We start from the raw sequence: 23,498 nt of genomic DNA on the forward strand, positions 1-23,498 counted from the left end.
TTTAACATTGGTAGCATAGGCGAAGCAAAGGGGGAGCTCACAGGGCTTAAACCCCAAAATTTCATGATCTTCCAGGTTGGTAACAAGTATGTTGCTGGTGAGTGTGTTATAGATAAATTGAAAAAGAAATATATCTTATTAAACAAATGGACTGTGCTGATCACAACAGGGAAATTTTGTAGCCAGAGTAAAAAAGTCAGTAGCCTGTTGTCCCAGCTACGCATTAGTTCTGTTTTAAGTTAAAGTTTAAGGTCCAAACTAAACACTGTGTTGAAACAGCTTAAGTTGTTTCACTGTTTGTTTGCACGATGAAGACTTTAACTAGTGCAGCGTAATCTCCAAACAAACCAAAGTGTTGCAGATTTTTTAGCATCCAATAAAAAGCAACTTCTTAAATGCAAAGTCTGTTACAGTGTTTCCTCTTGTGCTAGATACCCAGCTATTTTCTACAAAGGGCCAAATACAGATAACTGTGAGGATGACAGGGCCACTCTGATATGTCACCTTCAGTCTCAGTAAAACTAATCCAGCACAGGCTAGCATATGCTTAGTAAGCTTAATCTTAAACTTAATCTTAAACTTAGTGCTCAAAGAAAAAAAACATAGCCTATGTTAATGATATTAGAGCTGAAGAGGCAAATAGCCATGTTTTTGGCAGTGCTGTTTCCGGAAGTTTGCCACTCAAATACCCTAAAAACATTTAGTAAAATCCTTATCAAAACACTCAAATGCATGAGCCAAGTCAGCCAGCAACCCGAATACTTATGACTATTAAACATTTGATTCAGCGCCAAAATGGCGTTTATAGATGGAGAAAAAGGCAAAGGTACAAGATTTCTATGCTATGGGGAAAACGAAAGGGATTTTTACATGTGGAACACACTTTTGAGTCCTGTTGGAGATAATCTGTGTAATATTCATTATTTTTTCAGTCTAACCTTTATCTAACTAGGAAAAACCTTAATGATACAAAATCAATGGAGCACAGATAGCCTAATAATTATGTCATGTTCCACGTACGTTGGCGCCCTGGGTTCAGGTACGGCCTCTGGCTCCTTTCTCACATGCCTGACCCCCACTCTTTCATCCCTGTTTCTACCTTTATCTACTGTCCTCTTCCCTAAAATAGAGGCATAAAAGTCCCCAAAACTTGTATCTAAAGAAAAATTGTACTTTTCAAGAGTATCCTGGAGACCTTGAGACATAACAGACACTAAACCAAATGAGCACCGTGCATGCTGTTATTACTGTTATTGTCTTTATTCATCAGGATGTTATAGGGTGCTTTCACATTAGTCCCAGGTGTTTCGAACCACGCCGCAGCGTGATTCCTCCCCCTTCCCCCGCTTTCACACTAGCAACAACGATCCATGCCCAGGCCCACTTGTGTATGTACTCAGTCTGAAACAGCAGGTGGCGGTATGCACGTAGCTGGTTTACAGCCCTGCCAAGGAGGAGAGAGAAGAAGCTACCATAGCAACCCCAAGAGTCGTGACCTGAACGAAGATTGTTTTTTTATTAACCCGACAAAAAAGTCCATCCTGCAGCCATGGATGATTTAAAATCACTTTTTAAGATGCCAGCAACATCGTGCTTCATATCTGCACATCTACATGCAGCTGAGAGGATTAAATGGACTTGCGCTGCGCAGATTCAGCACCTTTTGTGGGGACAGGAGGCTTTTATTGCTTTTGCAACTCCTCTCACTGACTCCAACTTGTGTTCATCTATGAGGTGAGTCACAACAGACCGTTTATTGACTGGATTCTGATGATTTCCACGGTTTATTGAGGAAAAATGTGAACAAACTGCCACGCTGGAAAGAAGTTTAGTTTGTACGATAATGCCATAAAGCTGATGTGACGCTCTGTCCCATACCTGGGTGTGGTTGCATTCACTTTGCATCCGAACTGTGCCAGAGTCCAATTGAATTGCACCCGGGATTACCTCCCCAAGTGGGCTCGGTGCCCAGGCGCCAGGTTTGCATTCACACTACACAAAACGAACTGGACTTCGGGCTCAAGTGCATTCAGATCCAGGGCCCCTAGTGTGAAACCCACCTTAAATAAAGTCATGTTATTATTTTGGTTATCAGTGTTTACCATCTACATTATCATTAAAATTAAGTCATTAAAAAAAAAGGCATAACCACAAGTTCTTCTTGTCAAAATGTTTGTTTTTAGAATAAATGCAGCAGCTCCGCCAGTGTTGAAATTAATCAATACAAGGTTCCTGTTCAAAAGTAACATAGTTTGGACACCCCTGTGCTTGAGCATCTGAGAACAGCTGATTATTCTCAAACAACATCAAATGTGTATGTAAATTTGTGAAAATAAAATTGTGATAGGTGATAATAAAGCCTCAGCCAACACCCTGAAACTACAGCCAGAATCATACAGCAGCAGCGACACTGAGAGATCATTTCATGTTATGCTATTCTTGGACAGCTGAAATTATCTCTACTCAACAAATAATGTCAAACAATCACACTCTTTATTCAGCCTTGGCTTGCAAGTAAATAAGTGATTAAACATAAACAAATGCAATACTTACTGTATCTAAATCTTGATTCAAAGGGGCAGGAGGGCTTGGTTGAGGTTCTCAAGGGTGTTTTACCTCTCCTTACAAAATGCTTCTTCTCTTCGATGAGAGACTGGGGCTGGGTACGGGGCTAGGAATATATCCTCTGTTAACCATAAGTATGCTAATGATCTGGGTGGTTACCTGAGAGTCACTGACTTGGTTTCACTTGAGGGCGTGAAATTACCGTCTTGGCTCCCATGATGGGTAACACCCCACATCACATAAGAAACTCAGGATTGTGAAAACAAGGTAGGTAAACTCTGACTACTAATGAGAACCAAAAAAAACATGACTTACTGTTAGTGCTGACGCAGCACTATGTAAACTGTGTGTGATGTGCCAGTGTAAACAAACCTGTACCACATTTGAGTGAAACACCCACACATCTGCCCAGAATTAGTCCATTTCTCCGCAAGAGCAGGGATCAGAGACATGTATTTCATTACAGAATGTCCAGCACACAAAATGTAAACATTGTGGACAGAGATATCAGCTAGCTTGAAAGAAGAGTCACAAAATCTGACTAATCTCACTCAACAGAGGCAGAACCAACTTGATAGTTTCACACCATTAAGTTGAAAGTTGGCCAACCTTCTAAGTGAATCGTGTGACTTAAAACCCTGCCAGGACTGATCAACAATCACATAGTGTACGCCCAAGTTTAGTTGTAGCAAGACAGAGCTAGCAATGTATTTTTATTTTTTTGTGGACTTACAGTCTTAATTCAAGACAACTGACCAGTGTGGCTGTTTGGACTGACTAAACCACACTAAAGACCCATGAGAGTCTGAGCTAAAGGCAAGACAAAACCTTGCAAAGCTAACGGATAGGCTAGATTCTGTCATGTCCAATCTGAAATGTTTGTTCCAGCCAGAGAATGATTGCACCAATCAGCTTCATTTGAGGAGAATGAGGCGGTAGCCACAGTGTGGAGAAGAGATTAGCACTGATGCAGCTACACTGGCAGTTTTATCAGAACTGAACATTTCTTTATTGAAAGAAGGGAAAAGAACCCCACTGAACGTTTTCTTGGTGGTAAAGATTTTAGGGCTCTTCTCATGATGTAACATGTTTTGTTGCTCTGATTGGCCTGCAATCTATGTGACTCACGTAACCTTTGTTGAATCACCCTCTGAGATTGTTTTTGAAAGGTTCTGTTCTTTCCAAACACCATGTATGGGCTGTTTCCCAGACGGATGTGAAATATATCCCATGAAGTGGATACATGAAACAGTCAATCTTGAGTAAGAGGCTAGGCAAGAAGACACAGGTATTTGATGATTTAGTCAATATTTGCAGATTTTATGTGTTGCAAAAGTCACATGTCAACAGACAGCAGATTGAGTGGCTCACTTCAGATGTAACTTATGATTCGTGTGTATTTTCAGCTCAGTCATTGTTCTCTTTTACAAATAATTATATATACATGGTTGCATATCATTATCATCTTATATTATTGTTGTAATAAAATCATAGCAACATTCACTCTAAAGAGAAAAATGGAACTACTTAAAAATGTTTTAACTTGGTAACAAGCTTAGTTAAATTGAGTTCATTCAACTCAAATTAAAAAGTTGCAAGGTAATTGAGTTGGCAACTTGTTAGGTGAATAAATGTAGTTCAGTTGCTTGTTACCAGATGAAGCAATTTATTTCAAGAAGGTCAATAACTTTTTTTTTTTTTACAGCGCATATTGGCTGCAGGCCTTAATGCTCAATTCTGATCTTTTCTCAGATATGATATTTTTTGAAAGCCTGTTCACACTGTAGTCAACTTCCAAAAGATTGGATACATATCCGATTTAGAACCACATCCGAAAGTGGCTAAATCAGATTCGAAAAGGTCAGATTCAATGTGACTTGCGTGTTCACACGACCAGAAACAAATCAGATCTGAGTCACATGTGAGCAAAAAATCAGATTCAGGTCACTTTTTACTGCAGTGTGAATGCATAGACCTGCGTACATACTAGTGTATTATTGTACATTTATGTATATAATCATGTACTTTTGTGGGTCTGTGAGATACATCAAATGTGCACTTGTGGACCAATTTATTCATTTTGCAATAAATAAATAATTGAAATAAAAAACAGTTACTTTATTTAAGAAATCTTTTAAAACCAGTTTGAAAAATTTAGTCAGGATCACATCTATAAACTTACAGTATCTATTTGCGAATCTATTTGTAAGCTTGGGGGTGTGAGGGTCCAACCCATGCCTTCAATTTCTATTTTACTTCATTAATCCTAAAAGAATTTAAAGGATAATAGTTAAAGATTAAGCTTTAAAACCTTGCAGATGTTTGTTTTCATAGGTTCAGTGTTTTAATTGGAGAAGTGGCGAACACCAGTTTCAGGTTCTGCTGGGTGTGACTGCAACAGTTGTACTCTTTGGCACTTACTAATGTTGTTCCCTCCTGTCAGGATTGCCAACTCCCTCTGATAAAACTAAGGATAACAACTTTAACACATTATAAACATTGTCTCTCACATTTTTCTAGCCATTTGTTGTATTTTTCTCAATCATTGTTGTAGCCTACTATTGCAGCCTTCTGTTCTACCAGTGGGTTGGTCTCCCAGTCAGCCCTGTTTTTCAAAAGTCACGTTTCTGCAGTATCTTAGAATCCATGGGGAAACAACACTGAAAATGATTCTTATTGGTCAATGAGAACAGGCATAGTGGAAACTTGATGCTGCTCAATGAAAAGTACTGTACTGAAAAGCAGCAGCTGTGATGATTGCATTAGAATAAAAACTATAGAGACATTGATTTTCAAATAGGTCAAAAATATCAATTCAGTAATAATACCAATTCAGTAAGGAACATGCACTTCAGCTTCCAAACAAGGAACAGTTCCTTGTTATAAGGAACGGTTGGCAACCTCCTGTGTAAATCCTTGCTGTGTTGTACTTACCCTCAGATGATGATGATTGTGACATTATAATATTGTAATAGAGCCGGTTGTATCAAATTTAACAGTTATTGCTTGGTGGGGGATGTCACTGCAGTTGTTTCAGACATCTCTTTTAACTCTACCACTACATTTGAGCCTCAACTCGAAAACCTCAACTTTCTACCCCTTACATTGTCAAAACAGGCTTGTAACTTTATCTTTACTAAATATAAGGAGATTTATTGATGGCTGATGATGAAAACAAAGACTTGCATTGGTCACACGGATACAGGAATCACATTATGCTATCTGCAGAAACCACTGATGGTAGCAATTTGATGGTTGCATAATGGGCCTCAAAAGATATATGAATGAATGAATTGCAAACGCGCTCAAAGGCACTAAATGTGGACTTTAAAGACCTGACTCACTGATCCTTGACCTGACCCCTTAGGGTTATGTGGATCAATTGAGTCATCTCCCAGTTAAAGTTTAACATGTGAACTATATCTCTTACATTAACTGTGTTTACGTTCAATAACAACTGATTCCTTTACCTCATGGAGTGACTGTACTATCAATCAACTTGAAACTGTTAAAATACAAAATATCTTTATGTGAAAATGAACCTTACTGGACTTACTAAAAAAACAAAACAAAGTTTTATCTTTTTATGTATTCCCTGTCAATATTTACAGTGATAGCAGAGTTACTTTAATATATCCCAAAGGCGTGAATATAGTGCCATGCTGTCATGTAGTTAGGTCTTATAAGCTAATGCTTCACATCACAGTACCAAACTCTGACTGGAAAGGAGATCAATACCTGAAAAACACTTGATAAACCTGACCTGAAATAAACTCCTGTACCTGAAAATGGACAACCACAGTAAGTGCTCAGCTGCAGCTACTGTATTTATGCTCAGCTCACAATGTGAATCACAGTTTACAGCAGGTTGACATGTCTTACCTTGAATGTGTCGGCTAGCAAATGTAGATCCTATGTACAGGACAGGCATAGCGTTTGAGTAGTAACCATATTAGTCTGTAGGCCAGACCAGATATTGACACCACCCAAGGAGGCTAAACTTTGTAATAATTTTTGAAAAGGGTCCATGTCTGTCGTTAATATTTTTGGCATGATGGACTTTCTTGAGTGGTAGGTGAGTTGTAGTTATCAGCTGACAGCTGATGAAGTGAACCACCCCCTACTGAAAATTTCATTGTGCATATCCTAGTTTCAGCTTATGGACAGGACATTTGATGGTTTTAAATGATTTTGTTTTAAAACCATTTTAAAGGAAACACTCTTAGCTTTTATTCAAACCCAGTTCTTAATGTCTCTGACAAATGTTGAAAATATTTTAAACAGAAATGAGTGGTGTGCTTACAAAAATTACTGTGACTGTTGGAAGTGTTGTTCTTTATGTTTTCTATAGGATTATGTTTATTGCATTTTTTTTATTTCATTGTTTTATAAAAAATGGAAAACATTTTATTTTGAAAATATAAAATGACTCTTAAGATAGTATATTGATACAAATGACATTTCTTTCAGCTCTCTCACATACCAGTCACTAACTAGTTGGACTATATGTGAGAGATTTCCACCCACAATTCTTCTAAGTTATGGCTCACATTAACATCTCGTTGAAAAAGTCTGGGTTTATTATGGGTTTTCTTAATCCTTAGAGTAGTTTTCGTTTTTTTTTTTTTGGCAAAGCTTAGTTTTTATTAGTTACAGTTAACTAAATTGATTTTTGAATTTTAGTTTCAGTTAACTAAAATAACCTTGATGCTAACATTACAATATTTCTATATGCTTAACCCTAACTGTGGTGTCTAGGTCAAATTGACCCATTTTTGGTTTTTATTTAAAAAATAAGGATAAAAGTGTTCAAATTGAAATTTCATAACATAAGCCCATTTCACTAGTTTCACCAGTGTCTGATCACCCTTATTCTATATAGTTTTTAATGTTACTCCCTGTTTTTGTCAGTTTGTTTTACATCTTGAACATCTTTTGTCCCTTTGTGTCTGCCAGTGATTTTTACTTGCTGAGCTTTTGCATTTAAACTCTTTGTCACTGGACTGTTTGATTTTTGAGTGTTTTTTTTTGGGAGACTTTTTGACAAAAAAAGTTTGCGTTTGCTGGGTCTTCTTGTTTTACTTTTTCGCAACATGACGATAATTTCTGTAACAAATACTACAATTTATGCTGCTTTGGCCCATCATATAATATGTACCACCGTGATTGTCACTATAGGGACACAGGAATGAAAAGAAGTTTTAATTATGTTTTTTCTGTAATCTAAAATACAGGTGATGAAGGACAACAGTGACCCAAGTAACAAAGGACTTGGGATTTTTTTCAACAGCAAGGAAAACACCAGAGGTCAAAACATGAACAGTTTCTGTTACAATGCTTTTAATTTTACTGAAATTAAGTTTCATGTTCCACAAATCTATTGGTGACACAGCTGTAATGGATGATGACTGCTTGTGCATGTTTGCAAAAACAGAGCAGTTTCAGAAAGTACTTTTTTTTTTTTTTTTTATTGGACTGGCGTCAGTGATGGACTGAAGATGACCACGCTTCAAACATCAAGCTGCAAAAGAGAATAACAGTTATTTACAGGGTAGTTCTGCTTCTGTTGTTCAGTTATTTTAATTTCATGGTAATACGTCCTCCATCAGCCAGCTCAAGATAATAAAGCTTGTGTGTTTCGGAATTATTTATCTTTGATTTCTTTCTTTTTTTTTTTTTTTTTTCAAAGAAATATTGTGTGTGTTACCTGCAGCACATGGGCAGATGTAATCTTCTTGATCCACATCACCTTAGAGAAAAAATAGAGAGATGGTAAATTTTTTTGTTGTTTTTCACTAGGTATTAAAGGTACAGAGAAACCCTTGTTGATAAAGGGACAAAGACACTCATGGTGTAAAAGTTCACAACTCAAATACAACCACTGTTGGAACATTTTTGAATTATAACTCTATAAATATCAAAACTGTGCCTGTATTGAAAAAAATATAATATATCGCTTAGTTTCAAGTTAATGTATCATTTGACAGGTGCAAACCAATATCCAAATGGGTAATACTTTGGATTTGAAATGCCCAAAAAAACACAGGAAAAAAAAAACACTCAAGGACTGTTTTAAGAAATTGTGTCTGCTGATGTTCCTCATCCATCCAAAAACACATGGCATCATTACCAAGTTACACAACTGAATACTGAGAATGGACTGCACTTGTATGGCTGGATTAGCTTTAGCTTTCTGTATTATTTAATTTATTGTTAAATGTACAATACTGTGCTAAATTTTTGGGATGTTTGGGCAAAAAATCAGGCTGAAGTTTGGCACAATTGTGGCTAGTAAGCAGCCTGGTTGTGCTGAAGATGTCCTTGCATATTACCAGGGACATGGGAAAGTAATCTGTCACACATTTAGGGCGGACTGAGGGGTGGGTATGGGGAATAACCTAGACTTAGGGTAGAGTCTGGACAGGTAGGAAGGTTGCTACGAGCCCCTGATCATGCTGTGGATGTCCCAAGAGCCCAAAACTGCCGGTGGTCACCAGGTGTATCGTCTGGGGGAAAAGGCCCGGACAAAAGAGATACCATCGAGCCTGAGTGTCCAGCTTGTCACTGAATGGATCCCTTGCATAGACTTTACTCGAGCATCATGCTCAGGCATATAAGTGGTCAGTAAAGTAATATTTTGAGAAATTACACAATCTAAGTTTAAGAGAAGCGTATAACAAACAAAAAAAATTGTTTAGGGTCCCACTTTCGCCAGGGGCAGTGCTTCATTAGGAAGATATTGAAGGTGACAAGATATTTCATTTGATAATAGGAGTCACTGAAATTAATATTAATTGAAATATGTTTAAAATTAAACCAAATATACAAAATAATATGTAGTAATGCAAAATGAAACGTAGTATTTTTGACTTTTTAAATGTAAAGGTCTGCTGAGATGTAGAGTCTAAGAGTGTACTGATCTGTATTGATGATGTTTAGTGCAGATTATGTATCTGATTTACTTGGCTGGTAGTAGTCGTAGAGCTTGACCACAGCCATCTTCAGGTCGGACACTTGGAGCTCCTGTATGAGATTCAGTGTGTATTGGTTGGGATTGTCCTTTGCCAACTGCAGAAAGACAGAAAGTTGACATAATTATGGACAAATCTGCAGAGCATTCATTCATTTTTTTTCTTACTGGGAATCCTCTCACCTCCTTTATGTACACCAGAACGTGGTCCTTTTCATGTTCAACTCGTTCCACATCTGTTTGTTCTTTCAGCTGTAAATAAACATTAAACAACATTTAGCTGGGAGACAATCAGCATCATCATTGCCCAGATGATCAAAAGTAAGCTGATGGGATTAAAGCTATCAGATCTTTAAATCATATTGTTAAAAATAAAAGAAGCTATGAAATTAGATTTGAACCCTTTAATCAATTTTTTCTGTTTATTTCAGAGCTGTTCTGAAGTGTAATGACAGGAAATTTCTCTAAATGAGGGAGAAAAGCTGTTAAAAGTGCCCCTCCTGGTTCATGATGTGAGTAAGTAGTGTGCAGCATGAATCAGGAAGGCCACTTTTAACAGCTTTTCTCCCTCATTATGAAAATTCATCAGTGAAACAAAAATGTTGGTTTACTATTAAGTAAATACACAGTATAGAATGATGTGAGTCCTTGAAAAAAAAAAAAAAAGAAAAGAAAATAGCGTAGATGAGCAGCTCTCGCTTGTTTCTGCTTGTCAAATTTTTGTTTGGTTTGGAATGCGAGGTTCTTTCAGTTTGTGTGGGTTTTTTGTGCCCCCTGTGGACAAAGTACGTAATTTGAGGATCCAATTTGGAGTACTGATAATCTAGTTTATCAATCTCATTTTTATCCAATCCAATTCAAATGTTAATATCCAAGACAAAAGTTCACTGGAATATCTGATCCTGGATAAAAAATTAGGATCTGTATCATTCTGGTCAAGGTTAAACCCTTTCAAAATTGAAGTTAACATTAATGTACTAACTTACCTCCTTCAGTGACTCAGGGTCTGGTGCAAATCCAGAAAGCATTTTGATGTCCAGGATCACCATGTTTGAAACGTCCTGGCTTCCTGTGTATCTGTAACACAATATTAGATTCATTCATCATGATCAAAGCAGAAATACTTGCAGGTTCTGAAGTCTGCTATCACTGAATGGGAGCTTGACAGGGAAAATCACAGAGTTGCTTATGTTAAGGGGGCATAAATGAGCATTAACACTACTACTTTGATGATTACTTACATGGTGTCCAAGGTCAGACTCATGATGGGTCTGATGAGTGAGCTGTTGCATTCCGCCTTTGCAGTGACCTTGACATCCAGATTGGTTATTGTGATAGGAGCTGGGATGTTGTAGTGGTGAGAAATCTAGAAAAGAGTTATACAAAGACATTTACTTCATTAAAATGAAACAAAACAGTATTAAAATACTAGTCCTTAAACTAAACAGAAAATGTTGAAGCAAATAATTTTGAGAGCGCAAACATAAGGAAAATGGAAATGTGTTTACGCCTCCTGTATTTGCTTAAAATCTGTTCTGTACTTGGGAGGAAATTTCACCACTGAAGTTAGTGGTGTAGTGTAGGGTTCCAGCAGATATATACATTACACATAGGACTGTTTCCAAGGATAAAAAATGAAATCAAAGCTTATATTCATGTCCATATTCTCCTTTTTGCTGCTCATGAGATGCTCCAGGAGTCCATGTGCTCTAACCTTGTTGAGCTGCTGTTGTGTCTGTATGTCAGTTCTCCACCAGAAATAATAATAAAGTTTGAGGAATGGAGACCAGCCAAGCTCAGCTCTGTCAATCTATGCTCTACCATTTGTACTGAAATGAGGACTCAACAAAAGCAGCACTTCATACAGTGTACTGACCAAACAGTGAATCAATGTTTTGGTTTCATTAATGAATTTCAAATCATGAGGGAGAAAAGATATCAAAATTGGCCTTCTTGATTCATGCTGTGAGCTTATAAACATTAAAGAGAAAAGGGAAGAGCTGCAGTAACAACTGACCTGCACTGAAGCACACACCATTCCTGTCACCTCTACGATGTACTCTCCTGACACATCTTTTAGCACCTGCTCCTGGTAGAGCAGCTTGTTATCCAGGCTTATATCAAACTCCAGCTGACCGCTAGGAGACTTTACAAACACCTTACTGGAACCGTCTGAACTGTACACCATAGTGGAGTAGAGAGCCAGAGCCTGAAGGGCCACCACTGTGTCCTGTGAAACAAACACAAAAGATGAGTAGAACAGAAGCTTTTGGTTAGTGTTGGTAAGGATTAATTATTTAAGAGATAACTTAACCTTACAGGTCAAGACAAGCTTGGTTTGGATAAACTGAAAGCTAAAATGCTCCTCAAATCATAAACATAAGAAGGATAATATAAATGAATACAGGGGTTCTGGGATGCAAGGGCCAGTTTAGAGCCCCAACTGATGACCTCTTTCCAGCTAGTTTGCCCCCACTTCTTCTGTCCCTTATTCCCTACTCCATCCATAAATAAAGGCATAAAGCATAGAGGCATTAAAACCCCAAAGTAAGGTTTTGGACTGTTCAATTGTCTCCAGAGGTTTATGTGTGTGCTTACTTTTGCTTATGTAGCAGTGTTAAGGATTTACTAGACCTCACTTACCATTGTGTGCAATTATTTATTACTCTGATTGTGAAAGCACTGCTTATATTGTGCACTTATGAGTTTCCTCTGGGACTGGTTCTTTGTGTGACATCAGTGCCCTCTGCTGGAGCCCTATCAGACAGTACCAGAGATAAGATGATTTGTAATGGGCTCTATGCACGAATCGCTTCCGCATTTGGCAGGCGGCTCCCAAACTTCGGGTCGGGAGATTGAGCATAGAAGAGAACAGCGTATGATGGTAGATTTGTTGTGGTTTACTCGCTGTTTGCATGAGCTACTAAAGCTGACTGTCAATGACGAGTCAAACTTAGTTGAAGATGTATTTTGCAGCACACAGCAATGATAGCCAGAAATGAAATTGAACCATTTTTGAAACATAATTTTAGCACGTTTGAATGCTATTATGATAAAGAATGAACACAAAAACAATTGAAACAGACAAACAAAAAACTGACTAATGAATGCTGTACAGGACGGTTTAGATTCCGTTTTGGCTTAGCCCGTATCATTGGGCAGAAGTTGTACAGCGGCCTTATTTTCCATAATACGTCACAGCCTGCTGGGCATAGAGCCTATAAACTCTGCTAAAAATTAAATAAGTGTGTCTTTAAAGGTAAAAGAAGTATTGATCCATGCCATATGTGTATGAGAGCCTGTGAGAATTAATATCAAACATCTCTGTGATGATGCTGATTGATTGGTGAACAATGTGAACTCATAGTTTTGTTATGCTTTGCTGGCTACAATCCCAGCTTTACTATTAATCCCTGTGCCCGCTAGTGAACCTACATTTTAGTAAATTATTTGTTTCTATGTTTCAGCGTTTTTGGAGAGGTGAGAGACCTAAAATGCTTCTGTTATTATCAGAATAAAAGTTGAACTGGTGCTAAAATTTAAGTTTATGCCTGGCTCATCCAGCAACAACAGAGAGTGCACTGCTACAATTGCTCGAGGATGTTTGAGTTATATATGAGTCCTTCATTTTTCTTGGTTGGTAATTTTGACCGAGAATCAACAACAACTACAAACTTTATTAAGGATTGTCCAGCTACGTGCTATTTGAGCCAACCTGTGTGGATGAGAAGCCTCCATAATAGTTCTGCTTGCTGGTCAGCCATCTAACCATGCTGTTGGCATATCCCAGTTCTTCAACAGAAGGAGAACCATTAAGTATGGCCAGCAGCACATAGGAGGTCATCTCCACAGATAAAGACGATGAGTGGTCTGTTGCAGACTGAGACCAGTGGATGAAACCTCCTGAAAACAGGTTAAAAACATACACAAATGCACAAAATTATTGAGGAACAAGAATACAATCACAAGATAGGATGAAGGACAATCGTAGAAATGCTAACCAGGTGCTTGCAAGGTGGTTGGCCTATTCTCAGGTCAAATTATTAAAAGACATATTTGCATATTTATGTACCGCTGTAAACACCTAATTTACAGAATATCTATGTTTTTATTAAAATGTAAGGGCTAAAAATGCAACTTTATGAAAATTAAAAAAGTAATCCACATACAAAAAGATTTGGTTCTAGAGCTTCTTGAAACTGCTTTAAAAGCAGATTCAAGAAATGCAGAGAGCCTTAATTTGACCTTAGAAGGCTTGCATGGCTATAGTCAAAGTTAACCTTGTGCAAATGTAGAAACAAAAACAAAAATAAAAAACAGAATTTGCAAAATATACCCAAAAGGTCAAATGAAACCCTCATTATGCTTCAGAGCATTGATGCTGTGTGCGCCTATATAAATGAGTTATCCTGCAGTTGTTGGCAGGAAAAATGCACATTTCAACGCAAAATGACCTAATAGCGACAAACATCTAATTTACAAACATCATGCAGAGTAAGAATGGAAAAATCACAGTCTGCTGAGAGTTGGTGATAACTGTGTTTCAGTATTTAGTCATGCTCAAACGTTCCAGCGAATGGGAAAACAGTACTGCCTCTGCTGGACTCCATGCAAATTATCTGCGCATTAAATCTGTAAACATTACTTTGAAAGGACTAATATGAAAACAACCAGGGCTTGAATCCATCCCCAAAAGTCAGAGGCTAAACACTTCATCCACATGTGTGGAGCCTGTCCAGAGCTGTTATGAACAGTAAGGATGGTAGAGCTTTTTCTTTAGTTTTCTTTGAGTTACCAATTTCTGCTCCATTTAAGGAGAAAGCTGTGTTTTAAAGATTGAAACTAGCATCAAGATAATCAGTCTAAACAGTTTACACTTGTTCCTTAGCTTATCTCATAGAAGAGAGAAGACATAACAACAGTTTACCTCCACAGATACATTGAAATCAAAATTAAATTCTAGGGAGCAGAACGACTCTTTAGGTGTGTTTGCTTCTAAATAGTGTTTGTGGATTAGATCTTAAGATTATAATAAACTTAAGGTTATAATAAACTTTAGGATGACTCACCGTCTTTTATTGCCACACTGTCCAGATGTTTCAGAAGTCTCGTACGGATCTCCATCTCTCCTGCCAGGGTGAAGACATATGCTTGCAGAGCTGTGGCGTAGGTGTTACTGAAGTCATCGACGGTGTTAATCAGGCACAAGAGGCTCTTAGCAACAGAGTCCTTTAACAGAGGGAAAGAACACAGTATAATACATACCAAGTGAGTTTTTGATTTCCATTCAGACTGAAATTGAGTGGTTTTAATGTGGAAAGGTTATACTTAAATAGCTGCATACACATATTTCTACATGAAACATGTTTCCTACATAAATGTCACTAAAATTGAGTCAACATTGGTATAACATTTTTTTTTTTTTAAACCAGGGGCACAGTATTAACAGAAACAGCTTTGTGGCAAAAGTTGAAATCTTATCAAGTTCATTTGTTGGATTTTTAAAAATAAGTATCTTATTGCACTTCATTCAAGTAGCGTACTTCTGACACAAAGGGCCCCTGTATAACCAAAGTGAGAGTTGTGTATGCATTTTTGGGACAAGTTTGACATGTTCCTGGTGTATATTGGCCTCTGCCAAGGCTGTCCCTTATGACCTATTTGGTTCATGATTTTCACGGACAGGATCTTGAAGCGTCAGGAGGAGGAGGAGAAGAGGTTCTGGTTTGTGGACCTTAGAATGCTATCTCTGCTATTGTGGTCGATGTGTTTCTGCTGGCCTAGGGACCTCCAGCAGATACAAGGGAGTTTTACAGCAGTTGGGATGAGGATCAGCACCTCCAAGGTCATGGTCCTCTGGTGAAAAATGGATTTTTCACTTTGGGTGGGGAGTGAGTCTCTGCCTCAGGCAAAGAAGTTGGAGTATCTTGGGGTCTTGTTCATGAGTGAGGGTAAAAGAGAACGTGAGATTGACAGGCACAGCATCAGCAGAGCTGTGGGCAGTGTGCCTGTTGTGTCTGTTGTGATGAAGAGGGAGTTGAGCCGAAAGGAAAAGCTTTTGAATTATCCATCGATCTACCGAACCTCACCTACTGTATGGTCAGGAACCTCAGGTAATGACTGGAAGAATGTGACCACGGTCACAAGCAGCTGAAATTAGCTTTTGGAGGGTGACTGGGCTCAGCCTTAGAGATGCAAAAGAGCCACTGCTCCTTCGCATCAAAAGGAACCTGATCAGGATGCCTCCTGGGTACATCCCATTGGGGTCTTCCAAGCACGTCCACATGGACAGAGATCTCGGGGAAGACCCAAAATGTGCTGGAGGTATTACATTTCCTGTGTGGTCTGGGAATGCCTGGGAATGCCCCAGAAGAAGATGGAAAGTGTCACTGATTAGAGGAATGTTTGGGTTGACTTGCTCAGCTCGCTGCCACAGTGACCTGGCCTCTGATATGCAGAAGAGGATGGATGGATGGACTCCTGACACATCCAGATACAAATTTCTTTATAGAAACTACAACTACATAAAAAAAATGCCTGAAACGAATACAATTTCTGCCAATGCCGCAAGCACATTTTGCTTGTCAATTGTCTTGAAAAGAAATGTAAATTTGTTCAAACATCCCATTTATTGGCTGAGGCCTTATATTTAGCTTTTATATCTAGAATAAAATCTTCCTCTTCTTTTGTCAGAGAAATGTTGGTTTGATTAATTTCAAATGTTTTACTAAAATAAACTGAATACACTAGAGTAAGGTTTGAGATTTTTTTTTTTTGGAGAACTAACAAGTATCACTCAGATTCTATAAATGAGAAATTCATGACAGCTCCATAAAAGTAAAGGTGAAACATTTTGAGCCCCTACTACTGTCTGGCTATGATCTAGTTCATAAGCTTTATCTCCCCTGTGTTAACAATATATGAACTGAAAATAATCTTAACTGATCAGATGATAAAACAGTTTGCAGTTAAACAGCATACACTTTTTACACTGCACAGTCAACTCACTGTTCTGGTCCTGTTCATCTCCAAGAAGGCGGCCGTGACGTAAGCAGTGATTGTGACTTTATCAGACACACCGCCCTGTAGAAAGAAAACATCAATTTACATCATAATGATTATATATACGTCAGACAGGGACATGTTCGGTGCCCAGTAAGCAGCTGGTAATGTCAAATTTGGAACCAATACAGATCAATTTGATGAAAAGATGAACTTTTTATTCATAGTCTCCCTTTTGAATTTGGCAAAATGACAAAAGCACATGAAAAAGCACATAAAAACACAACAACAGAGATGTTTTTGCAATGCCATATCAAACTTCAAACACTAGCAGGCATAAATATACAAGCTTTGATCATAACATTTAAAGAGTTTTTGTACCTTTAACAGTTTTGTGTTGAGGTTTTAGGGCATTTTGGTTAGAATGGTTGCCATCACATTGATAAGTGTAATGTGCCTTTGTGATCACAAGATAGCAGAGTGTCCACAAATGAGGCCAACAGGTGTCTTTCCAGTGAAATTAAGAGTTATAGTGCAGGGAACTGAAATGTAGTGTCCTCATATGAGGATGTTGGGACGTAGGCAGTTAAGGAGTGAGTGATGCATGGTTACTTTTAAATCTTACGGTATGTGGAAAAAAAGGAAAACATCTTAGAACTGCTGTTATGAATGCAACAAAATAGAAATAGTTTTAAAAATCCCATTGTCCCTTCATATTTTTCAGTTTTCATAACTTTCTGCTTACCTTCATAGCATTGTTGAAGAGTTTTCCCAGCTGTTCAAAGCAGCCATTGGGCTGTTGTCTGCTCTCCAGCCATGTCTTAGACTCATTAATAACTTCTTGGTCGATAAAAATGAAATTCTGTGCCTTGACCAAAGATCTCATCACAAAGGCAGTCAGCCTGCAGTCAAAAAAGTAAGACATTAAAGACAGCTAGAAGCACTGAATTTTTTTTTAGCAGAAAGGTCACTGCACCAAACACACCATCATTGGGGATATTACTGCAGGGAGCATGCAAGTTTGGTATTTCTGTGGGGTACAGTTCTCACCATTAATTACCTAGCTATTCAGTAATATACTAACTGCTTATAAGTCATTATTAAGAGCGTATCAGTACCTCATTCAACAAAACCATAACCTATGGCTAATAGGCCATTTACTGAGATTTTTACCTCATAAACATATCTTTGTTACAAGACTGATCACTGCCAGCAATCACCAGCAACGACCCAGTCTCATGATACCATTTATGTATCATCACAGACTGCAAACTTGTCTGTACATTTGCAATTGCACATTATTACCAAAGCATGCAACACTACCTCCAAGTCAGTGGAGCATTAGCTTCACTAATACATTAAAAAGTCACAATAATAAAGTTTGTTTGTTTGTTGGTTCTTTGGCATTTATTTGGTTCCCAAATCAAGGGACTGATCATAATTTCTTTACATCACCAAGACTTTAAGACTGTTTTTGTGAATAAGTAATATTCTCACCAGGTGTTTCCTGAGCCTGACCCAAAGGTGCTGAAAGCACCGCCGTAATGTTTGTAGTTCAGTTGTCTCTGGTAACCTGTTAAACAATAGACACATGTTAGGAGAATAATGGTCCAACAAGCAGCCCTTCTTCACCTATCAATGATTTCACACAAGAACAAAACTCCTAAAAATCCAGATTTTTTCCAGTTTGAGCTCCAAAACTAACAGCTGAATTTTTCACCCCAACTTCACCAGTAGTTTTTACTACCAGTTCTCTGGTGTATTTTTTGTGTGAAGCTGGGGTGAGGTGATGTACAGTCATGGACGAAAGTATTGGCTCCCCTGGAATTTTTCCAGAATATACACCATTTCTCTCAGAAATTGTTGCAGTTACAAATGCTGTTGGTATACATGTGTTTATTGCCTTTATTTGCATTGGAACAACACAAAAATTCTGAAGAAAAAAGACAAAACTGACAGAATTTTACACAAAACTCAAAAAATTGGCTGGACAAAATTCTTGGCACCCTCAAATTAATATTTGGTTGCACACACTTGGGAAAAAATAACTGAAACCAATCACTTCCTACAACCATCAACAAGCTTCTTACACATCTCAAGTGGATTTTTGGACCACTATTCTTTTGCAAACTGCTCCAGGTCTCTCAGATTTAAAGGGTTCCTTCTTGCAACAGCAGGTTTGAGATCTCTCCATAGGTGTTCAGTGGGATTTAGATCAGGACTCATTGCTGGCCACTTCAGAGTTCTCCAGCACTTTGTCTTCAGCCATTTCTTGGTGCTTTTTGAGGTATGTTTGGGGTCATTGTCCTGCTGGAACACCCATGACCTCTGATGCAGACCCAGCTTTCTGACACTAGGCCCTACATTGCGGCCCAAAATTTTTTGACAGTCTCCAGATTTCGTTATTCCTTGCACACAGTCAAGGCACCCAGTGCCAGAGGCAGCAAAACAACCTGAAAACATCTTTGAATCTCCACTATGTTTGACTGTAGGTACTGTAGGTACCTTAGTTTCATCTGTCCACAAAATTTTCTCCCAGAAGGATTGAGGCTTACTCAGGCACATTTTTGCAAACTCCAGTCTGGCTTTTTTATGTCTCTTTGTCAGCAGTGGGGTTCTCCTCAGTCTCCTGCCATAGCGCTTCATCTCATTCAGATTACCACGTATGGTCCGAGCTGACACTTTTGCACCCTGAGTCTGCAGGACAGCCTGAATTTGTGTGGAAGTTGACTGAGGATGTTTATCCACCATTCCAAGTATCCTGTGTTGCATTCCTTTGTCAAATTTTCTGTTCCATCCACGTCCAGGGAGATTATCCACAGTGCCATGGGTTATAAACTTCTTGATTATATTACGCACAGTGGACAAAGGAATTTCAAGATCTCTGGAGATGGTCTTGTAGCCTTGAGATTGTTCAAATTTTTTCCACAATTTTGCTTCTTAAGTCCTCAGACAATTCTGGGATCTTCTTCTTCTTCTCCATGCTTGGTGTGACACACACAAGCACAAAACACAAAGGTTGAGTCAACTTTTATACATTCTAACTGGCTTCAGGTGTGATTTCTAGATTTCCAGCACCTGTTACTGCCACAGGTGAGTTTAAATGAGCATCACATGCTTGTAATAAAATGATTTACTCACAGTTTAAAAAGGGTGCCAACAATCTTGTCCGGCCTATTTTTTGAGTTTTGTGAAAAATTTTGTCAATTTTGGTGTTTTTCTTGGTTTTTTTTTTGTTTGTTTGTTTCAATGCAAATAAAGGAAATAAACACACGTATACCAAAAACATTTTTAATTTGCAAAAATTTCTGGGAGAAATCATGTATTTTCTGGAAAAATTCTAGGGGTGCCAATACTTTCGTCCGTGACTGAATAAACACAGCATGAAATATTCAGGAAAATTCAACACAAGCATGTGGGGGCGATTTGGTTTACATACTGTGACATTTGCGATCATCATGGATGTCATTAGGCTGCTTTATACTTTCTCTACATGCCAGTATGTTTTATCACATCCACTTAAACAGTGGAAACATCCAGGCGAGCTAGCAAGACTTGTATGAGTAAAAAGTCACCAGAGAGATTAAAATGTTCTACTTTAGTGAAACATTAAATTCACAGAGACTCACCACTGGTCAGGTGGCTGGTTCCCTTTTGCTTGATGTCTGGAGTCAGCTGATCTGTGTCTTGCAGGTATTTGAGGATGTAGATGTTAGGAGCCAGAAGTGCTATGTTCTGCTCACCACATCCATACGGCATCTGCAACAACCCATCCAGGTTTTCCATAGCTCGGCCCATGATGTCACCTGTAACAAAGCACAGATTTATTACATGAACACATGAAACCAAACTGAGTTTTGATTTTAAAACGCCTAGGACGGTCTGGAGAAGTGCAAGAACTTCTTCTCTGGCTAATTGTGAGGCTGCTGGTATGAGAATAAGCAATTCCAAGTCTGAGGTCATGGTCCTCTGGCAGAAAACGGTGGATTGCTCCCTCCAGGTGGGGAGTGAGTCTTTGCCCTAAGTGAAGAAGCTCAACTTTCTCTGAGTCTTGTTCATGAGTGAGAGTAGAATGGACTGAAAGGTGGGTTGGTGCAGCATCAGCAGTTTTGCACATACTGTACGGTTTACTGGTCAATCTAATCCCAACTCTCACCTATGGTCATAAACTCTGGGTAAAGACCAAATGAGATCATTGGTGCAAGCAGTCGAAATAAGATTTCTTAGGAGGGGGCAGGGCTCAGCCTTAGAGATAGGGTGAGGAGCTCAGACATCCATCAAGTAGAGCCACTGCTCCTTCCTGTTGAAGGAAGCCAGTTGAGGTGGTTCGGGCATCTGGTCAGGATGCCTCCTGGGCGTCTCCCCATGGAGGTCTTCCAGGCACGCCCAACTGGGAGGAGACCCAGAACTCGCTTCCCGTCTGGCCTGGGCGCCTCAAAATCCTTCAGGAAGAACTTGGAAACGTGGGGGAGAGGAATTGCTGGGTTGACTTACATCATGCCACTACGACCTGGCCTTGGATAAGCAGAAGAAGATGGATGGAGATTCTTTCTCTTTGAGCTCATGAACACAGGGTCACAGGAAATACCTGTATTCTTTTCAGCTTTTCTCTCAAAAACTTGAAGTTAATCCCGAGGTGCACAGCACTATTGTTTCCTTCACCTTTAGCCCTAATCTTCTTCGGTAGGTACAGGTACACTTAAGAAATGAATAAACGATCTTTTTCCTTGTGAAGTGCTGTTGTCAGTAGGTGGTAGATATCTGTTAATAACACAACTTTTAGTCCATACAAAAATTCATTAATGTAAAAAATTTGAGACTTTTTTTCTACTAAATGTCTTTTTATGGTATTAGTTTAAAGAGTAAAACTTGTAATATTAAAAGAAAACTGTTAACATCTTTACTAATGCTTCCCAAAGTGAGGAAAGTCTTAACCGTTGCTTACCCAGCACTGATACGACAGCACGGGCAGATCCTTCAATCACATTCTCGGGGAGCAGTATTTCTATTTTCTCTGTCAAAACCTCGTCTGTGAACAGAAAGAGAACAAACACTTTACAGAGAGGAGCTGAATTTCACAACTAAAACTAAGTGTCATTAAGATTCAGTAGATGGCAAGTAAATCAATTAAACAAAACAGTGCATTGTTGGGGTAAAAATGGTATTTCAGTCATATCATTTGGGAGCATTAAAGACCCCTGCAGTATAGGTCACATGGTTTTCATTACACAACGAAGCTAGGTGTGAATGAATGAGTTAAAGATCACCTTTTGGACATAGCAGCCAGGTAGAGGCCCTTTTCTTCTCAATGCCTTCAGCCTGTTGGGAAATGAAAGTTTTTGTCAGGCTTCCCTCCTTAAATCAAAACACACAAAATCAAGGTTAAGCCATTGTCATTTTGTTTTTAAGGTACAAACCTTAACTTTGAGCGTTTTAGAGACTTTGTCGACATGGCCTCTCTCTGGCACGCTCACAATTTCATTGTTACATGTGATATGGGACTCCACAGCCTCAGCGGAGACAGAAACTTTCACATCACCTAATGAACAAAAAAACAAACAAACACATGATAGTACAGATAAAATCCTGTCAATAGTTTAAAAAATCACAGCGATGTTGTCCCTGTGAAGAAGTACACAAACTTCATTGAGGGCTAGGGTGGGAGAAGAGGAACAGTAGCTCCTCCATCATGACTTATAATTATTATTTTAAATCAGTGTGGATCAATGCTAGATCCTTACCTAAGGATGAAGGGGTCAGGGTCCAGCTGAAGGTCTTGCGGTCATTACTGCACAAACAGGTTGTGTACTCTACTTCAGGTTTTGGTGTGAGAGTGTAATCAAAGGAGGCCTCTGGAGTCACAGTTACCTGTACAATATCATTCATGGTCAGGGACATTGAGAAATAAGACACGATTTTACTGTTCCCCATTTTGACAGGAAATAGCAGAGAAAGAGTCTCCACTTACAAATACATTTTTATCTAGAAAAATATAAAACAAAGATAAGATTAAAGACAGAAATGTTATAGAAATGACGACAGATAAGTAAAATTTAGGTAGGTAAACATGAGGTAATAAAGTAAATGAACATGAGATAAGAAAGAAGGTATAAAATTATAAAAAAGAATAAGAGTAGCAGTGTAAATAAAAGAGAAGTAGTAAAATAGATAAATAGTTAAAAGGGACATCACGTAAAAGCAAGTCTGTAAAATTGAGCTTTAAGGAGTGATTTAAAAGATGTCACTGAATCTGCCAGCCTTATCTTCTCGGGCAGGTTGTTCCAAAGTTGAGAAGCGCTGACATCGAAAGCCCTGTCTCCTTTAGATTTCAGCCTCGACTTTGGAACGACCAGAAAGCACCCACTCGAGGATCTAAGACTGCACGTTGGGTCATAAGGGGTCAGCATTTTTGAAATGTAACCTGGTGCTAAACCTATATGAGCTTTAAAAGTGATCAGTAAAATCTTAAAATCAATTCTAAAAGTAAGCGGAAGCCAGTGGAGGGAAGTGAGGATAAGGGTGATGTGATGTCATCTGTTAAAACCAGTCTGTAGAGAAGAGCAAATTGTCAAATGAGACCACTCACAAATATTTAAGTTGATAAACCAACACATGAACAAGAGGGACTTCTAAAGCTCTGCTGGTGCTACAGATCACATGTGACTTAACTGGTCTTCAGTGGTGTTCTTTATGAGCCTATTTTGTTAACTTTTTGTTAAAGACCTGATTTGATAAGCTACTTCTGGTATTTATATGAATAAATAAATGTGGATGAAAGTCTTTCTATCCTTGGTCCTCCCGATCTTATTATACTCTTATGAGGCTTTTTGGACACTGACTGATGGCCGGAGGCGCCACCTGGACTCCTTTGTGATGACGTCTCCTCGGGGCATTTTTGGGTATAGTTGGCAAAACTGTGTATCTAATGTTGATGTGATTAAGAGAGCAGGGATAGGAGGGC

General features: G+C 38.6%; 1 protein-coding gene and 1 long non-coding RNA gene across 2 annotated transcripts in view; one reads left to right on the top strand and one right to left on the bottom strand.

Annotated features, from left to right (window-relative positions):
• The first annotated feature begins 1,554 nt into the window (after positions 1-1,554).
• LOC121524154 lies at positions 1,555-8,079 on the top strand. Its single transcript, XR_005993099.1, has 2 exons — positions 1,555-1,734; positions 7,800-8,079. It is a non-coding gene; the product is annotated as an uncharacterized LOC121524154 (long non-coding RNA).
• LOC121524144 (alpha-2-macroglobulin-like) overlaps positions 7,889-23,498 on the bottom strand; it is a 34,734-nt gene continuing 19,124 nt past the window's right edge. The window contains exons 20-36 of the mRNA XM_041809393.1: positions 22,279-22,405; positions 21,955-22,076; positions 21,805-21,856; positions 21,483-21,566; positions 20,167-20,343; positions 18,035-18,110; positions 17,283-17,439; positions 16,544-16,618; positions 14,605-14,764; positions 13,251-13,438; positions 11,553-11,765; positions 10,777-10,901; positions 10,522-10,612; positions 9,719-9,787; positions 9,528-9,633; positions 8,273-8,314; positions 7,889-8,086 (exon numbers count right to left, since the gene is read on the bottom strand). Of these exons, the coding sequence (XP_041665327.1) occupies positions 8,082-8,086; positions 8,273-8,314; positions 9,528-9,633; positions 9,719-9,787; positions 10,522-10,612; positions 10,777-10,901; positions 11,553-11,765; positions 13,251-13,438; positions 14,605-14,764; positions 16,544-16,618; positions 17,283-17,439; positions 18,035-18,110; positions 20,167-20,343; positions 21,483-21,566; positions 21,805-21,856; positions 21,955-22,076; positions 22,279-22,405 (1,869 nt within the window). The 3' untranslated portion in view covers positions 7,889-8,081. The remainder of the gene's footprint in view (positions 8,087-8,272; positions 8,315-9,527; positions 9,634-9,718; positions 9,788-10,521; positions 10,613-10,776; positions 10,902-11,552; positions 11,766-13,250; positions 13,439-14,604; positions 14,765-16,543; positions 16,619-17,282; positions 17,440-18,034; positions 18,111-20,166; positions 20,344-21,482; positions 21,567-21,804; positions 21,857-21,954; positions 22,077-22,278; positions 22,406-23,498) is intronic.

This window comes from Cheilinus undulatus, linkage group 2, assembly GCF_018320785.1.
Source record: "Cheilinus undulatus linkage group 2, ASM1832078v1, whole genome shotgun sequence".
Classification (NCBI taxonomy): domain Eukaryota; kingdom Metazoa; phylum Chordata; class Actinopteri; order Labriformes; family Labridae; genus Cheilinus; species Cheilinus undulatus.